This window comes from Cervus elaphus, chromosome 30 (assembly GCF_910594005.1).
Source record: "Cervus elaphus chromosome 30, mCerEla1.1, whole genome shotgun sequence".
NCBI lineage: Eukaryota > Metazoa > Chordata > Mammalia > Artiodactyla > Cervidae > Cervus > Cervus elaphus.
In genome coordinates this window covers 82,974,752-82,994,249 of record NC_057844.1, presented here as the reverse complement: position 1 = coordinate 82,994,249, position 19,498 = coordinate 82,974,752, and the positions used below count along the sequence as shown (strand labels likewise).

Here is a 19,498-nt window from a genome sequence, read left to right as displayed (position 1 = left end):
GGCCTTAATTATGCTCTTCAATCTACAGTGACATTTATATGTTTATATTTTGTATGTACTTTCAACTACATTAGAATAACAAATATATTTAATTTAACTTAAGGCATAAACATTCAGAAGTTAAGTTTCACATTAATCTTGCCACACTTTGTTACATACAAACTTCATCTCATTAACATTCTACCAAATACGATGCATCCACAGATATTTTAGAGAAATATGAATTTACATACATATTCACCTAAAGAACTCATTTTTCACCTGCTTCTACGTTTATTCCCCATTATCTGAATCATCAGTCTGTGATTGGCAGACTGTTGCGCCTTAAGCACTAGCAAGTGGCTTTCAGATTTTCGCTTGCGGTATAAGCCTGCAGGGAATAATAGGTTCACTCAGCAGTTAGTGCCTGATACTGATGATGCAAAGTTCATAGGATCAAACCCTTTATGAGTAGATTTGCTTTCCACGCAGCAAAAGTCCTGCTCTGCCATTTAGAACATAGGTCAACTCTCAGTCATCTCCTGAGCTACTCACCAGGGAAAGACTAAAAGGAAATGATTTTGGTTCGTTTAGTAGCAAAGCTACCCAGAGCAGGGCCTACCAGTGACGACTGGGACAGTGGGCAACTCTAATCCTAGGTAACATCAAAACAAAACCCAAACATGTAACTTTCTTTGAAAGTTGAAATATGGTTGATTTACAATGTCATGTTAGTTTCAGGTGGACGGTGAAGTGATTCTGTCATTTATATATATAGATATATGCATATATATTCATTTTTAGATCTTTTTCCCTTATAGGTTACAAAATATATACTATATATATGTAACTATTATTTATAAATATATTAAACTATTATATGCAAACATGCTAAGCCCCATTAGTTGTTTCCAACTCTGTGTGACCCTATGGACTGTAGCCCCCCCAGGCTCCTCTGTCCATGGGATTCTCCAGGCAAGAATACTGGAGTGGGTTGCCATGCCCTCCTCCAGGGGATCTTCCCCACGCAGGGACTGAACCCGCGTCTCTTAGGTCTCCTGCATTGGCAGGTGGGTTCTTTACTACTAGGGCCACCTGGGAAGCCTATTATTATAAAACTATTATATATATATATATTTATTGTATATAATTTATATGTACAATAAGTATATATAATACTTTATGTATACACATATATACTTATATATGTATTTATATATATAAATATACTATATATATATACACACACACATATATAAGGTAAATAAACAATAAAGTTCTACCATATAGCACGGAGAACTATACTCAGTATCTTATAATAACATACAGTTGAAAAAAATCCAGAAAAGAATATATATATATACACCTGTGTGTGTGTGTGTGTGTGTATACATCTACAACTGAATCACTTTGCTTTACATCTTTAACTAATACAACCTTGTAAATCAACTATATTCCAGTAAAAATAAAATAAAATAAAAAAATGCTAAAAAGATTTATCCTACATTTGGTTATTATACTGCATATTCCAAAAGGAAGAAAAAGCAGCAGCATATAAACCATCTTACTAGGAGTAGATCTTCACTGAGTTTTTCGCTGACAGTTTCATCTGTTTTGCAGTGTAATAGCAGGGGGTATGATGCCTCATTTTGAATCACAACTGAAATTCCATCTCAGGATACAGAAGCCGTATGTGGATAAGACTTTCTTCTTATCATTATCAGCAACAATACGCAAGCACACACTATACACATACCCTTTACAGAAAGACAACTCAAACTATTAACATAATTGACCAACTTAGACACAGGAATCAAAGAGGCTGCCTCTTGCTAAACGCTGTGATCCTCAGGGAAGGGCTGCCTCCTACTCATTGTTACCTTCTCTGTACAAAGCTCAAAGATGATCACAGCATCAATAGTAAAACTAGATCTAGTTATTATAGAATAATTGCATGCCACATTTGTGTTCTCTGTTCAATAAAAAAGAAAAGTCACAAGGAATGTCAAAATTGAGGATGGTTGGAAATGATAGCAATTTACTGCCGTGTATTGATTCTCTCCATAGCTTATCTTCTGAAGTTTGTGAGCATTTTAATTTAGCAGGAATTTGAACATGTGTGCTATTTTTACTTAGCTGTGATTTCAAAAAAAAAACATGGAAGTTGTAATATCTTCTGCCAAACAAAGAAACAGAGAGTCCATTGGGTTTTTACTATGAATTGGATGTCTTAATGTAGATCAAGTGTTAAATCAACTATTAATTATCTTTATTTTTAATGTTTTTATTGTGGTAAAAGTAATATAAAACATACTATTTTAACCATATTTAACTGTACAGTTCAGTGGCACTGAGTACATTGCATTGTGCAACTCTCACCATCATCCGTCTCCTGAATTTTTCAGTTTCCTAAATTGAAACTCCGCCCCCATTAATCACTAACTCCCCATTCCCCCCTCCCCACCCCCATCTCAGGCGCTGGCATCCACCAGGGCACTTTCTGACAAAATGAGTTGGACTGTGGTAGGCATTCTGTGTAAGTATCTGTCTGCACCTACTGTATACTGGAATGCATTTTTAAGGTTAACTTAATATATGTCCTATGAACAGACTGTACCTTCTTTTTCTCCCCTGAGATATACAGTAGAAATAGACGATTCACTAAATAGCCCGCTCCAGTCTGATTTTGATCCCATCGCTCCACCAAAGCTGCCCTGATGAGAAAACCAAGGACTCCAAGTTACTAAATCTGACAGCCAAGCCTCTGTGTCTGTCCACTCGGCTTCTCAGTGGTATTTATCTGACAGTGAATCATTCCTCCTCCTCCTCCTGCTTTCCTTACTGGGCTCCCAGGACACCTCACTCTCTTGGTTTGCCTCCCACCTTGGGAGTTTCCAGTCGCCCCTCATTCCAGGCTCTTCCTCTTTCTATGCGCCACAGTCCAGTCCCCAGGCCTCTTTCCTTCCTATCAGATTAGCGACCCCATGGACTGTAGCCCGCCAGGCTCCTCTGTCCAGGGGGATTCTCCAGGAAAAAACACGGGAGTGTGCTGCCATGCCCTCCTCCAGGGGATCTTCCCAGCCCAGCGTCAAGGGCCTCAATTGCACAAACATGCTAAAGATCCCAACATGGCTTCTCCAGTCTGAACAGCACCCAAATTCCAGAAACTAGTTGTTACTGTTTAGTTGCTAACTCGTGTCCGACTCTGTGACCTCATGGACTGCAGCACACCAGGCTTCCCTGTCCTTTGCCATCTCCCAGGGTTTGCTTAAACTCATGTCCGTTGAGTCTGTGATGCCATCCAACCATCTCATCCTCTGTCGCCTCCTTCTTCTCCTCCTGCCTTCAATCTTTCCTAGCATCAGGGTCTTTTCCAATGAGTCGGCTCTTCGCATCAGGTGGCCAGAGTATTGGGACTTCAGCTTCAGCATCAGTCCTTCCAATGAATATTCCGGGTTGATCTCCTTTAGGAAACCCTTTATGAATCAGACTCAACAACCAGCCACAAACAGCATCTCCATGACGATGGCTAAGAGGCACTTCTACACGTTTCCAGAATCCACCCTCACTTCCTTTGCCCTCAGCCCATTCTCCTCGTCTGATTTGGTGTCAACTCCATCGTTCCAGCTTTTCAAACTAGAAATATCCAGAGTCACGCTAAAGTCTTTTCTTCTTCTCTCACTGAATTTCCATCAGGAAATCCCAGTGGATCTTGTTTTAACGTGGACTTCAGAAATGAGCCACTTCTCACACTGCAGCGCCTGTGGTTTGAGTCGCATCGTCACCTGCTGGAGGAGAGCGTCCTCACTGAACTCTCAGCTCCACTCCTGCCCGTTGAGTGCATCCTCACTGCAGCAGTGGGGGTGAAGATCCTTCCGGAACCGAAGCAACATCGTCTCGTCAGGACTCGCCAGCACACTCCTGCTTCACGAAGAGTAACTGCCACGGCCCTCACACGAGCCCACGAGACCCGGGGTGGTCCAGTCCCGGTGCCCACCTCCTCTTGCTTTCTCTGCCCAGCCACGCCGGCCTCCTAGCTGTTCCTTACTCACAGCACACCTGGCCCTGCCTCAGGACCTTTGCACATCCACTGCTCAGCCTGCAATACCCCTCCTTCACACCTGCAGTGTGGGCAGACTTCCCGCAGCTCATCACTCAGAGCTCGTCATGTGAGCTCTCATCTGTATACCTACCCAGAAATGCTAGCTGTATACCTACCATGTCTCGGTCTTGTTTTTGTTATTTCTCACTTGCATTTAGTACTATTAATGCACTATATACTTAGCCCACTTACACTGCATAGTGTATGCCTTCCCCAACGAAATGTGAGCCCCCGACAAAGACAAAAGGACTTTTGTGGTTTTGTTCACTATGATTTCATACACAGGATGCAGTTAGTAAATATTTCCTCGATAAACTAGTTGGAATATTTTTTCCATTTGAATGTGTTATTTTTCAATAAACTCTAAAACTGCTTTGTTTTCTTATAGCTTAGAGTTCCATTTTCGGTAGTCTTCTGAAATTTATATTCCAAAGATCGACATCGATGTCCAGGAAGATAATTCTATTGAGAAGTCTCAAAGCACTTAATTTGCATTTACTAAATCTACGAAGGTATCGGGTCTCACACAGTTATTATTCATTCAGTTACACCGCTTGCTTCATCTACTGTGTTCAACCGCACACCATATTTTCCCATAGTAGAAACGGAATCATTTTCTAAAATTGGTTGCAACTGCTTCTGTGCACCCCTTGCTTCAGAGCTTTCTAATCCCTTTTGCTTCTGTAGCTTACCTTCTTGAGACAACACATTCCTCTCCATAATAATTAATTCTAACCCCAGCATGCCCGATCCAAGTAATTTTTATGGATCAATAGGACCAAATGTTCTTCCTGTGATGATAAGACACTGTGCTTACATCCAAATGAGTCCACATTTAATTGTTATGTGTTCAATTTAATGCAACTGTGCCTGAAAGCATTAAAAAGCAATGGCATGCGTTTGTTTGAATTTAGAAATTCATTTATCAGAGGAACATAGGTTCTTTCGCTTAAAATGAAAACAGTCTCCTGTAAGTTCCAGCTCAAAAATCACACTGACAAAAATAATATAAAAATTACTCTAAATTTGTAGGAAAAACATGCATAAGGCTTAACGAGAATATATCAACAGATAAATGTTGGATGACAGTATAAGTTATTTACACTTTCCTTTTAGGATTTTGTTTTGCAAAATTTCTGCAATAAATATGTATTACTGATATAATCAGAAAAATAAAAAACCGTATTTAGGAGTTAATGATAACCAATTCTATGTTTTTCAAATCAATGCACATTCGCAACGTAAGCAGTGTCTCCTAGTGAAGCGTTGTGACTCACCAGTGTTACGCCATCATCGTTTTTCTCATTAACGTTTCCTCCACAGGACAGGAAGTGTTTGATGTCTGTTAACATGCTCACCGGTTTCCGAAGCTTCATCTGCCGCAGTGAGGTGAGATCCACTCCTGGAGGGAGGGGGGAAGAGCCTTTCAGACACAGTGTAGAGCTGTTTCTCAGCTGCTGGGGGTAAAAATCCCATCTTATCTTGTATGTTTCAATGTTCCTCTTTGAAGCCCCTCTTCTGCTTTGAATTCTCATTCAAAGCAGCTATAACTGTTTCTCTTGGCATGCAGTCTTACTTCCAGTCAGAGGATAGTCTTGAATAATTTTCCTTTTATATCCCAAAATATGATAGAATGCCTTAGCCGTGGGGATCTCTCCGTGGATTTCTGTTTTCGTATAAATCATCAGCACAGACTGCCCAAAGTATTGTAAAGTCCCTGGACTGAATTGAAATGAGTTTAAAGACATGCTTTCTATTCCCTATGATTTTCTCTTTAAAATAACTGCTTTTAAAAGGAATGGAATAAAAAAAAGGATTTAGTGGGAAAAGTGGAAAATTTTGGATAAAGGCTGTATTATAGAAAACAGTATTGTACCAATGTTTGGATAAATGCACCATTCATTCCCACATGCTAAGTCGCTTCAGTCATGTCTGACTCTTCTCGACTCCATGGACCATAACCTGCCAGGCTCCTCTGTCCCTGGGATTCTCCAGGCAAGAATACTGGAGGGGGTTGCCATGCCCTCCTCCAGGGGATCTTCCCAACCCAGGGACTGAATCTGTGCCTCTTACGTCTCCTGCCTTGGGAGGTGGGTTCTTTACCACTCGCACCACTTGGGAAGCCCATGTCTGTGTACATTTTGAATGTGAGAAGAAGCTGGGTGAAGGGTACCCGGGTTCTCTCTGTACTATTTTTGCAAATTTCCTGTATATCTAAAATGTCTTTAAAATATTTTTAAAGGATGCTCCAATTGATCATTTCATGACTACTAATGTTAATAAGGAGAAATAGACTGAGTGGAGAACCGAGAACTGGGCTTTACTGAGGTGGGTGATTTATGCAGAGAAGACTCAGGTCAGCTCACCTGTTCATACCTCTGTGCTGTGCTTAGTCACTCAGATGTGTCTGACTCTTGGAGACCCCATGGACTGTAGCCCACCAGGCTCCTCTGTCCATGGGGATTCTCTAGGAAAAAATACTGGAGTGGGTTGCCATGCCCTCCTCCAGGTGATCTTCCCAGCCCAGGGTTCAAACCCATGTCTCTCGCATGGCAGACAGATTCTTTCCCATCTGCTCCACCAGGGAAGCCCAAGAATACTGGAGTGGGGAGCCTATCCCTTCTCCAGGAGAACTTCTTAACCCACGAATCAAACTGAAGTCTCCTGCATTGCAGATGGATTCTTTACCAGCTGAGCTACCAGGGAGGCCTGTTCATACCCGTATCCAGTATTCATTTCAACCTGAGCTTTCATGGTGGTGTAGTCTCCATGGTAGCATGTATCTCTGCATTTCTGCATCCCCTGTTCCTAGCACTGGTTCCTGGACATACTTGGTGTTTCCTAAGGAGAAATAACCCACCTCATTCCAAATGAAAGTAATAATAATAGAAATAGTGATATTAGTGATATTGATGATGGTGAAGATGATGCCAGTGAGATGAGATGACATCTGTATCTGAGCAAGTGTTTGCTGTGAACCAGCTACACTGCTGAGAATTTTTCTCTCTCATCTGACTGAATGCTTGATGCAAAAATGGAGAGGCAGCAGTGGGCTCAACCAAAAACAATAGTGCGGTCCTCCTGGCTCCCCTGGACCATAGCTGACTTCCCCAGGGTGGGACTCTGGGAAAGTGAATTAGCCTCGTCTTCTGTATCCTCCATCACAGATAATAACACACATACCAGAGGAACAAAGCTGGTGGCAACACTTGTAAGACCTGGCTGCCTGGCAGAGACTGGCACAGTGCCCATCGGTGGGCATGTCCCCATGAGCACACCATGCCAGGCTCACTGCAGCCCTCCTTCTCTGAGTATGGACGAACTGCAGAGCAGAGATGCTCTAGAGCTTCAGTGCTGTGTCTTGCACTCATTATTTGTACTGATGGGGTCAGGTAACTTATCCGCTGCCTCAGTTTCCTCATCTGCAAAAGGGGCTGACAGTTTATTCCACTAGTTGTCATGAGAATGAGTCAAAACACACACAGCATAGAAAACACAGCTTGGAGGAAGCACTCGATGAAAGGGACCCGTCGTTTTAGTATTAGTCAGCCTTCTGGTCCAAGGATCACGTGCCACTCATTCAGGGATGTTTTCCTTCACAATAAGGAGGAGGTAGGGAGAAATCAAACAAAATGAAGCCAAATGCAATACTTGAAAAGTGTAGCTCACGTCAAACACTCTGTTCAAGGTAAACCCAGTTTAGCAGAAACAGGAACAAGAAACGCCACCAGCCATATCTCAGCTTCCTGGTCATCAGAAGTCATCTTGGAAGAACTAACAGATTTCCCCCAATGGGCACATTGGAGGTTTCTTAAGGACCAACTAACACTGTCACTGTCCTCTTCCTTCAAGGATTACGGAATTTGACATGGGAGTTATATTTGGAAAACACTGCAAGTAGATCCAACCAGTCCATCCTAAAAGAGATAAGTCCTGGGTGTTCATTGGAAGGACTGATGCTGTAGCTGAAACTCCAGTACTTTGGCCACCTCATGCAAAGAGTTGACTCGTTGGAAAAGACCATAATGCTGGGAGGGATTGGGGGCAGGAGGAGAAGGGGACAACAGAGGATCAGATGACTGGATGGCATCACCGACTCGATGGGCATGAGTTTGAGTAAACTCCGGGAGTTTGTGATGGACAGGGAGGCCTGGCGTGCTGCAATTCATGGGGTCGCAAAGAGTCGGACACGACTGAGCAACTGAACTGAACTGAACGGATCTCTCAGATGTCAGTGTTCAATTTTCGATGCTGAAGTAGCAGAAAAGCCTGATGGTTACAGTACTCTATGGCTATGCTAACTTTTAAATGTTGCATGCTTACTGAAATGGTATGCATCTTCTAGAGAATTATTTAAACATGCAATTAACGTTGAGTGATAAAAAAAAGAATAGGGCTCAGATGAAAGACACAAATTAAAAAAGAAATTAGCTGTCACTCATTTCTGACTGTTCACATTACATGTTATGGGAAACAATCTATTTCTGATCACTTTTGTAAAATATGACTGGAAGGATGTAACAGTGTATCCCTTTATTTTAAAACTTGATTTTGAATCAAATATGATACCAAGTAGGATGTAACTTTTAGATTTTTGTAATGTGTTCAGGGAAAAAAGCACAGATGTATTTTTGGTAAAACAATAGAATGGAAATTCCCTCATTTCTTGGTCAAACAAATTTCTTAAGATACCCCTGGGAAAAAAACCAACCATGATGACTACAGCCCATAAGAAACCTATTATTTTGTGGTGGGTAACTGGCCAATCTGAAGCTGAAGTGCCAATACTTTGGCCACTTGATGTGAAGAAGTGACTCATTGGAAAAGACCCTGATGCTGGGAAAGATTGAAGGCGGGAGGAGAAGGGGACGACAGAGGGTGAGATGGTTGGATGGCATCACCGACTTGATGGACACAAATTTGAGCAAGCTTCAGGAGTTGGTGATGGACACGGAAGCCTGGTATGCTGCAGTCCATGGGGTCGCAAAGAGTCAGACATGACTGAGCGACTGAACTGAACTGGCCAATCCTCGCTTTTTTATTTTCATACAATTTTTTGAAAAAATTAATACCTGGCCTGCTTAGATTGGCTTCCCAGCTGGCGCTAGTGGTAAAGAACCCACCTGCCCAAAGCAGGAGATGCAGGTTCAGTCCATGGGTCTAGAAGATCCTCTGGCAACTCACTCCAGTATTCTTGCCTGGAAAATCCCATGGACACAAGATTCTGGAGGGCTTTCCTTGTGGCTCAGCTGGTTAAGAATCTGCCTGCAATGTGGGAGACCTGGGTTTGATCCCTGGGTTGGGAAGATCCCCTGGAGAAGGGAATGGCTACCCACTCCAATATTCTGGTCTGGAGAATTCCATGGACTGTACAGTCCATGGGGATGAAAGAGTTGGACACGACTGAAGTGTATTAATCTAACAATCTGCTAGATTTATTATTTTGATTGGAGTTTATTAATTTTTTTGTTTAATTAAGAACATAAGAAACAAGTCATTTACCTGAGATGCACAAGTTATTACCTATGATACAAATTATTATTGCCTGATTACATTTGATTATATCAATAAATGCTTGTGTGGAATGGAAAAGACATTAACACCTCAGGTTAATCTGAACTTAATCTTAACTTTCCTTAACTGTCCCTATTAAGGTAATATTGTTTTGCAACAATTCAGCTTTTCCTTTTCTCCATTATCAATCCTGTATTGGGGATATTCTCTGTTGCTTTCAAAGATAATTTTATCATTAGGCTATGATATGACCCATCCCATGACTATAGAGTGGGAATCCTTAAGCTCCGAGAATTGCATCCAATTTCAGTTTTTGTCTTCATGGTAAGCTTTCTAAGAGATCCAAGACTTCAAAGAAAAAGGGTTAAGCAGGCAAATAAAGGAGTTGAAGTAAAGAAAATAAACCAGGGATGCGGGACAGGTGTCACAAACCTCTACCAAATCCTTTCCTCCAACTCTGACCACAAGCATACTGCAGGACTGTCCTCGGCAAGCTGGATCACTGTCACCCTCAAAATGGGTGATTCTGAAGGGGCTGGTGCAGGAACAGCATTCTGAATGAACTTTGCTAAGCAGGAGGAATACACAAGGTCATCTGGGGACTGATGAATCTGGAAGTCCTGAGAAAAATGCAGAGGGAGGGCTAAGACTGGAGGCAAGGAGACTCGTGTCTAAGACTGTGCCAAAATATACAGAAAGACCAGGGTTTTAATCCAGGCAGTGATAGCATGGCCGGTGACATACACAGACATATTAGAAAGATCAGAAAAAGGATCTGTAAGATTTGGTGACAATTCAACGGGAGGGATGTAGGAGAAGAAAAGTGATGTTCAAGCACTCAGATTCCTGGGTGCAAAGGTAAACAGTCCAGAGGGAGTATGAAACGACAACAAGAAGGTCCATGTTGGACAGATTATTTCAACTTATCTGACATCCAAGTCAAAGATGCAAAATAAGGTACCAAAACTGCACATACAAGGTCTGGAAAGATTTCTAAGCTTCAGGAATCTCCCTGGGGTCAGGAAGTGCTAAACACTTGAGGAAAGGGGGAGATGAGCCTGAGAAAGCGTGGAGAGAAGATGCTCAAAGACAAAGCCTTGGGAACAACCAACATTTTGGCTTCTGGGTGCATAAGCAGTGCATCCAAAGGAAAGTAAGAAAAAGGAGAAAAACAATGTGACATTCATAGAGGGGAGACTTCAGAGCAGAGTGTGAGCGAGGTCACTGAATGTCACCGGGAGGGGAGGTGAGGAAACACCAAACAGAAAAGCAACAGCTGGACAGAGAACCAAGGGCAGCGGCAGTCACTGTAGGGTGTTTCCAGATCAGTAGGGGTAGAAGCTGAATGTCAATGGGCTCAGTGGAGAAGGTTAGGAACTCAGAAGATAAATGTGAGCTCCTTCTTCTAAAAGGATGCATTTGAAAGGAAGGAGACAGGGCTATAGGTGAGGATATATGTACGGCAAAGCAAAAAAGTTTTGCTTTATTTTTCAGGGCCTTGAAAAAACACATCGCTATGTTTTCCAGTAGACATGTACAGATGTGAAGGGTGGACCATAAAGAAGGCTGATCCTGGAAGAACAGATGCTTCTGAACTGTGGTGTTGGAGAAGACTCTTGACAGTCCCTTGGGCTGCAAGAAGATCCAACTAGTCCATCCTAAAGGAAATCAGTCGTGAATATTGGAAGGACTGATGCTGAAGCTGAAACTCCCAATACTCTGGAAGGGCCGACTCATTGGAAAAGACCCTGATGCTGGGAAAGATTGAGGGCAAGAGAAGACAGAGACAGAGGATGAGATGGTTGGATGGCATCATCAACTCAACGGACATGAATTTGGGCAAACTCTGGGAGATAGTGGAGGACAGGAAAGCCCTGCGAGCTTCAGTCCATGGGGTCGCAAAGAGGCAGACACAACTTAGCAACTGAATCACAACGCTTTGCCCATGGTGAGCATCCTTCCTGGATACCTCGAGCTCCTCCAGCAGCGCTTCTTTCTCTGCCAGCTCATTTTATCATCAATTTGCTTCTCTCCAACACCAGCTGCTTTGCCGCACACCGGAGATGTCACAGGCATCAGATGCTCGGTCAGAACTCCTCGGCCGTCTCGTTTTCCAGCCCAGGAAGCTCAGGCAGTGAGCCGAGGTTAATTGCTGTGCCCGTGGGAACAGCGTATGTCGGTGGTGACAGCACAATTAGAACTTGTGACCAGCGATTTTCCACGTAATCAACTTCCTCACGACCCGGCCTCCCTCCTGCCACACGCGTCCTGATGCGACAGCAAGATCAGCACCCCGATCTGAAACGGGGGGACGCGGAGGGAAGACTCTGCGAGCGCCGCCGCCGAGGGAGAAGGCCGCAGGGCTCCTAAGGACGACAAGCCCATCTTGGAACGTGAGAGATTTCTAACAGTATCAGCCCACGCTGTCACAACAGATCACTCTGAAAGGGCTCCAAAGAGGGAGGGCGCAGGAAATAAATCGAATTAGACAGTATTTACTGGAACTACGGCAGCAGATCTAGATAAGAAGGAGGGACACTGGCAGAAACGGAACCAGACTGTAAACGGGGTGAGGGAGGGGCAGACGACTGCAAGGCAGAGGCCGGGGCAGGGGCAGTGACAAATGGAAAACAGAATTAAAAATGTAAGAGATATGAAATCAAATTTGTTCCGGCAAACATGCATTTCACAAACGGATTATGACAGCCAGCGTTGGGATTTTTCTCCCTACCATCCAGTCAGTATCTCCCTCATATTTCTTTTTTTTTCCTAAATCGTTTTTAAAATCAGGAATGCACTTATTTTTTCTTTATATGGGATAGCAATACCGCTCCTGCAAATACTCAAGTGTTCTCGTGGAACAAAATCTTCTTGTGGGTTGGAAAAGTGTAGAAGAAACGCTAATTATTTTACAAATAAAGATACTTAACTTTAGTTTCCAAACAGAAAGAGCTACAACTGTAGCTATTAGGAAAACAGATCAATGAAAGGAACAGGAAACTATGCTACAGAAGTGAAAGTGAAAGTCGTTCAGTCGTGTCCGACTCATTGTGACCCCACAGACTGTACCAGTCCATGGGATTCTCAAGGCCAGAATGCTAGAGTGAGTTGCCTTTCCCTTCTCTAGGGGATCTTCACAACCCAGGGATCAAACCCAGGTCTCCCAGACTGCAGGCGGATTCTTTACCAGCTGAGCCACAAGGGAAGCCCAAGAATACTGGAGTGGGTAGCCTGTCCCTTCTCCAGCGGATCTTCCTGACCCAGGAATCGAACCTGGGTCTCCAGCACTGTAGGCGGACTCTTTACCAACTGAACTATCAGGGAAGCCCATGCTACAAACGTGGCCCAGCTAATTAAGACAGCCCCAGACAGCCCCCTGTTCTTCACTTAGATGCACCCCAAGTTTTGCAAAGATCCGAATAATAAACCCCCCAACAGTGGAATGTGCATAACTTTCAGTTTGTTCCCTTTGGTAGCCGTGGGCTCTGACTCCTACAAGTCACAGCTGAACATGTGAGAAAGTCCGAGGTCCCTTCTGCAGAAAGGAGCAGGTACCAGGGAGCAACTCCACCGCACCGCCTGTCACCCCGGGGATGTGACTCATGACTTGGTGACCTTCAGACCAAGCTCAGCTCACTGTGACCCACAGCTCAGCTCGCAGTGTCTCCAGTGAAGATAACATTCCTTACCTTGCTTTCAGAATTAATGAGACGTTTTTTTTTAAGAACCCATGGCTGCAAAGCACTAATTATTATTCTTCTAAGCCATCCTCAGAATAAACCTTTTGAGAGGCGCGATCTGGAGGAGGTGCGGGGCCCAGAGAACAAAGAGGCAGCTGTGCCGGCTTTTCTGGGAGGCGAGACGCGCACAGTCTCAGCACGGCGCGCCCCTTGGACACGCTACACCATTTCTCTGACAAAGATCACCCACGAAGGGACAGGAGTTTCTTTGGTGTTATTTATACCCGAACCGCGGAAAGAAAAAAAAACTAAAGACAGGGCATACTTCTTCAGTTTGAGACCACATAGAACTCAGGGTTCCGAATGCCTCCCACTTGGCCAAGGCTGGACTTACTCATGAAATTATACACCAGGGCTGTGCAATTAAACATTCTCTGTCAGGGAATACATCTGGGTGCCCAGCCTCAGCTTTTCAGGATGGCGCCGGGACTGACCGTGGCTTTCTTCTGACAGGGGTTGAGCTTCCAAGTGTCCCCAGGAATGGATGCAGAGATGCTGGGCAGACTGCCCTTGACTTGAGCCCTTGCTCACCTGCATGAGGTGCTTAGGAGGCTGGACGTGTTCTCCCAAGAGAAGACACTGCACGCGACCTCGCGCTCCTTAGCCCAAAATTCAGTTGTGCTGGTTCACTTCTCCTCCCCTCCCAGCGGACAAGAGATTATAATTACAAACCCAGTCCCGCTAATTAGGGACTTTGGGGGCCTGTTAAAAGGTCCCTTTCCGGTTGGTCTCCAGATTTCTGCCAGCTTGCAAACGGTGTTGATGACAATGACTGTGAAACATGGCCCAGAATGAGACCTCGTTTCACAGTCAAGGGGAATGGCATCTGTCTGAACTCATGTCAGCACGCCTAAAATACATGCACTAAGAATTCTACCATTCTGTCTCTTCCTCTACTATTCTATGGCTTCTCGCAACATCAGCCTACCATTCTCATCCAGGTAGGTCAGCAGGATGGAGCTCGATTCAGTGCCTTCCATGGCATAATCCAGTGGGATGTTTCCATTGACGTCCTGGAGAAGGACGTTGGCTCCAGCCTACAAGCGGAAAAGAAAAATGAACATGTACACAGTTAGCATAAGGGCTTCCCAGGTGGCTCAGCGGTAAAGAATCTGCCTGCCAGTGCAGAGACTCGGGTTCCATCCCTGAGTTGGGAAGATCCCCTGCAGAAGGAAATGGCAACACACCCTAGTGTTCTTGCTAGACAATCCCAGGGGCAGAGGAGCCCAGCGGGCTACAGTCCAGGGGTAGAAAAGAGTCGGACACGACTGAGCAAATAAACATCAACAACTGTTAACACAGAAAGCAGATCAAAACTTGCATTTCTATCCTGTTTAGGAAACTGACCCAGAAAAGTTTACGTTAGATATAGCTGGCAGGATCACATAGGAAACTGGAGTTGGTTTTTGAAGACAAATTATACTAGATGTTTTGTGATCAACTCTGATGGACCAAAAAGGTTCAACTGACCCTTGATAGGATCAAGACCCCAGCCCCAAGTACTCATCCCCACCCCTACCCCCCCATGCTGTGCCCTGAGTCGCTCAGTCATGTCCGACTCTTTGCGACCCCATGGGCTGGAGCCCATGGAATTCTTCCAGGCAAGGATGCTGGAGTGGGCAGCCATTTCCTCCTCCAGGGGATCTCCCCGACCCGGGGTGGAACCCAGTTCTCTCACGTCTCCTGCATTGGCAGGCGGGTTCTTTACCACTAGCACCGCCTGGGAAGCCCCCCACTCCAACCCACCTGAAAAACCCCCAAATTCCTCCAACAACAATCCCCCAAATAACTATACCTCACTATCTAAAAATAATAGCTCTAATAGTAACAATCCTAGGTTTTATTCTAGCACTAGAATAAATTTTCTAGCACTAGAAAATTGCTAATTTCTATTCTAGAAATTAGCAATATAACCCAAAACCTAAAATTTAATTACCCGTCAAACGCCTTCAAATTCTCTAACATACTAGGGTACTTTCCCACAATTATACACCGCCTGACCCCGTACACAAACCTAACAATAAGTCAAAAGTCAGCATCCTCCCTCCTAGACCTAATCTGACTAGAAAACATTCTACCAAAAACAACCTCACTAATTCAAATATCTACCATGGTTACAAGCCAAATAGGCTTGATCAAACTGTATTTCCTCTCTTTCCTAGTCACAATCTTTATTAGTATAATCCTATTTAATTTCCACAAGTAATCTCCATAATAACCAGTCAACAAAGATCAACCAGTTACAATAGCCAATCAAGTAACATAACTATACAAAGCCGCAATTCCCATAGCCTCCTCACTAAAAAACCCAGAATCCCCCGTATCATAAATAACTCAGTCTCCTAAACCATTATTACACTTAAACACAATTTCCACCTCTTCATCTTTCAGCACATAGTAAACTATCAAAAACTCCATTAATAAACCAGTAATAAATGCCCCTAAGACAGTCTTATTAGAAACCCAGATCTCAGGGTACTGCTCTGTAGCCATAGCCATTGTATAACCAAAAACTACCATCATCCCCCCTAAATAAATTAAGAATACTATCAGACCCAAGAAGGACCCACCAAAATTTAATACAATACCACAACCAACCCCACCACTCACAATTAACCTTAATTCCCCACAAATAGGCGAAGGTTTTGAAGAAAATCCTACGAAACCAATCACAAAAATAATGCTTAGAGTAAATACAATGTATGTTATCATTATTCTCGCATGGAATCTAACCACGACTAATGATATGAAAAACCATCGTTGTCATTCAACTACAAGAACCCTAATGATCAACATTCGAAAATCTCACCCATTAATAAAAATTGTAAACAACACATTCATTGACCTCCCAGCCCCATCAAATATCTCATGGTGATGAAACTTTGGCTCCCTGCTAGGAATCTACCTAATCCTATAAATTCTAACAGGCCTATTCCTAGCGATACACTACACGTCTGATACAATAACAGCGTTCTCCTCCATCACTCATATTTGCCGAGACGTCAATTATGGCTGAATCATCGGATATATACATGCAAACGGAGCGTCGATGTTTTTCATTTGCCTGTTTTTACATGTGGGACGAGGCCTATACTACGGTCATATACCTTTCTGGAAACATGAAACATCGGAGTAATTCTCCCACTCACGGTAATAGCCATATAGCATTTGTAGGATACGTCCTACCACGAGGACAAATATCATTCTGAGGAGCAACAGTCACCAGCAATCTCCTCTCAGCAATTCCATGCATTGGTACAAACCTAGTCGAATGAATCTGAGGGGGCTTTTCAGCAGACAAAGCAACCCTAACCCGATTCTTTGCCTTTCACTTTATTCTCCCATTTATTATCGCAGCACTTGCCATAGTCCACCTACTTTTCCTTCATGAAACAGGATCCAATAATCCAACAGGAATTACATCAGATGCGGAAAAAATTCCATTCCACCCTTACTATACTATTAAAGATACTCTAGGTGTCCTACTTCTAGTCCTTGCCCTGATATTATTAGTACTATTCGCACCAGATTTACTTGGAGACCCAGATAACTACACCCCAGCAAACCCACTTAATACACCCCCTCCTACCAAGTCCGGATGGTATTTCCTATTTGCATATGCAATTCTACGATCCATTCCCAATAAACTAGGAGGAGTCCTAGCCCTAGTTTTTTCTATCCTAATCCTAATTCCTATACCCCTACCCCACACATCTAAAAAACCGAGCATGATATTTCGACCATTCCCTGGCTGCTGAGCCAGGCACGCCTCTGTGCCCGCTGCTCTAGACCTGCCTGGCTGTCCTAACACAACAGAGCGGCCCTGCCTTCCGAGCCTGAACTGCCGTGTGAGCTCGGAGCTTCCCCAAACCATCCAGCTAAATCCTCATGTTCCTTGCTCTCCGCAGAAACTCCCTGGAGAGCTGTCCTCATGCTACCGTTGCTTTAATGAAGCCTGACCCCACGGACTGTAGCCTGCCAGGCTCCTCTGTCCGTGAAATTCTTCAAGCAAGAATACTAGAGTATGTGGCCCTTCCCTTCTCCAGGGGCTCTCCCCCATCCAGGGTTTGAACCTGAGTCTCCTGCATTGCAGGCAGATTCCTTAACATCTGAGCCACAGGGAAGTCCAACACAGTCGCACAACAGTCCCTTTAATAAAGCCTGAGCTCATGGCTTCTGGCTGGTTTTTCTCTTTCCAGAAACTGCTTTCCGACAAAAAAGCATCATCCGGAGACGTTAATGGATGAAGTGCATCAGATACGACTATCAGACATCTTTCAGCTTCACAGGCTCTCTCCCTCACTCCCCTCTGAGCCCACCTGCTCAACTCCGCCCCTCGCCCAGCACAAACACAATGACGGATGCGCTTTCATCCTCATTAATAAACAAGTAGTCACAGCAATTGCTACCCTGTCTCTACCTTCTTTAATGAACTCCGTAAAATTTACCAGGCAAGATTTCCCATATCTCTCCTCCCAAAAACCTGTCACTAAACTCAGGCCAAAAAAGTGAACGTTTCACCCTATTCTTCTTCCTGAATACAAGTCTCTATGGCAATGTGAATACAGTTGATATGGTCCATATAACATCCAAAGCCATGGCTTTACGTAAAAAGGAATAGCTTTTTATATTAAATAGTTTGTATATTTATAATATTAAGGTGCTTCCCAGGTGGCACAGTGGTAAAGGATCTGCCTGCCAATGCAGGAGACCTAAGAGCTGTGGGTTCAGTCCCTGGGTTGGGAAGATGCCCTGGAGGAGGGAAGGGCAACCCACCCCAGTATTCTTGCCTGGAGAATCCCATGGACAGAGGAGCCTGGCGGGCTCCAGTGCATGGGGTCGCAAAGAGTCAGACCCGACTAAGTGACTGAGCACACACACACATTTATATATTAAACAGCTATATATTAATGGGTTTCCCAGGTGGCGCTAGTGGTAAAGAACCTGCCCGCCAATGCAGGAGACCTAAGAGATGCAGGTTCGATCCCTGGGTCGGGAAGATGCCCTGGAGGAGGGCATGGCACCCCCTCCAGTATTCTGAGATCTTGCCTTGTTTGAATGTGCATGTAGCTATATACTGCTTTCCTATGCCTTAGCAAGTCTGCACGGCTTTTCGAAAAGACTGCTCTAATTATAGTAGAAAGTAGGTCAAAGTGGTAGAACATTCCAAATCTTCACGTTTCCCCTCCATGTAAGCTGTACTGCTCCCCTGACCATCCAGAGTGAACCACATTATATTTCTATAACCATATAAAGAGACTCCCTTATTTGAACAGAACACGTTAGATACTTCCAATTTTCCCTTACCTAAGGAAAACTTCATTTTAAGGTTCTAAAGACTTCAAATTATCTTCTTAGTGTGTCTCATTTTGTTTCATATTCAGAGTTTGAAAGGAAGTTACTTGAGGCAGTAGTCTGAAGTAGATTTGCTAATGATTTTTTTTTTTTCTCTTAGTCTCCAACCAGGAAAATAAGGTTTTGCATATTTATCCTAGCTTGACTGGTTAAAGAATCAATTAAGACAGAACTACAGGGCGCCCTTACTTAATTCAGTTCTAACAGGTAGGAGGTAATCAAGTTATTTTTCCCCAATGCATAAATGTTTCAGGTAGAATCTTATCCATGTCAGACATCTGGGTGGCAGATGACAGCCAATATAATTAAGAGTCACATATTATCAATAACTGCGAATATAAATAGTACAGCATTGAGGTAGCCATGAAGGCAGGGCACTGGGGGAGAATGGTTTCTTTTCTTTAAGGACTAATGAGGCTTTTTCAAAGAACATCTGAAACCAAAAGGCGGTGCTGAATATTGCATTTGGGTTCATTCACTGAAATTTCAACCCATTAATCACTGGTCTGTGCTGCTGAAAAACCAGGTGTGATCCCACGAACAGACCTTCCTGGGGGGCGGGAACTTCCCTGATCACAGATCACGTCTTAGTCCTCTTTATGTTCCCAACAGTGCCTGGCACATATTAGATCCTAAAAACTATTTACTGAAAAAAAAAAGAAAGAAAAATAAGCAACCAAACACTGAACTTAGTTACTGCAAATTGAGGCAAGGGATTATGATTTTAGGGATAGTTACTTTTAACTAAATTTTCTGACATGCCGTTTTAAGAGCTGATACACACAATTACAAAGTCACTCCATGCATA

The 19,498-nt window shown here is 43.7% G+C and overlaps 1 protein-coding gene and 1 long non-coding RNA gene across 4 annotated transcripts in view; one reads left to right on the top strand and one right to left on the bottom strand.

The window, feature by feature from the left end:
* Nucleotides 1-19,498, bottom strand: part of MYO16 (myosin XVI) — a 504,859-nt gene that overhangs the window by 300,419 nt on the left and 184,942 nt on the right. For 2 of the 3 annotated variants that reach the window (XM_043891888.1, XM_043891887.1), the window contains exons 5-6: nucleotides 14,264-14,372; nucleotides 5,359-5,483 (exon numbers count right to left, since the gene is read on the bottom strand). In XM_043891888.1, the coding sequence (XP_043747823.1) occupies nucleotides 5,359-5,483; nucleotides 14,264-14,372 (234 nt within the window). The remainder of the gene's footprint in view (nucleotides 1-5,358; nucleotides 5,484-14,263; nucleotides 14,373-19,498) is intronic. The other variant, XM_043891889.1, reaches the window with a different exon arrangement.
* On the top strand, nucleotides 5,409-17,851 carry LOC122686707. Its single transcript, XR_006338878.1, has 3 exons — nucleotides 5,409-5,470; nucleotides 13,072-14,276; nucleotides 17,535-17,851. It is a non-coding gene; the product is annotated as an uncharacterized LOC122686707 (long non-coding RNA).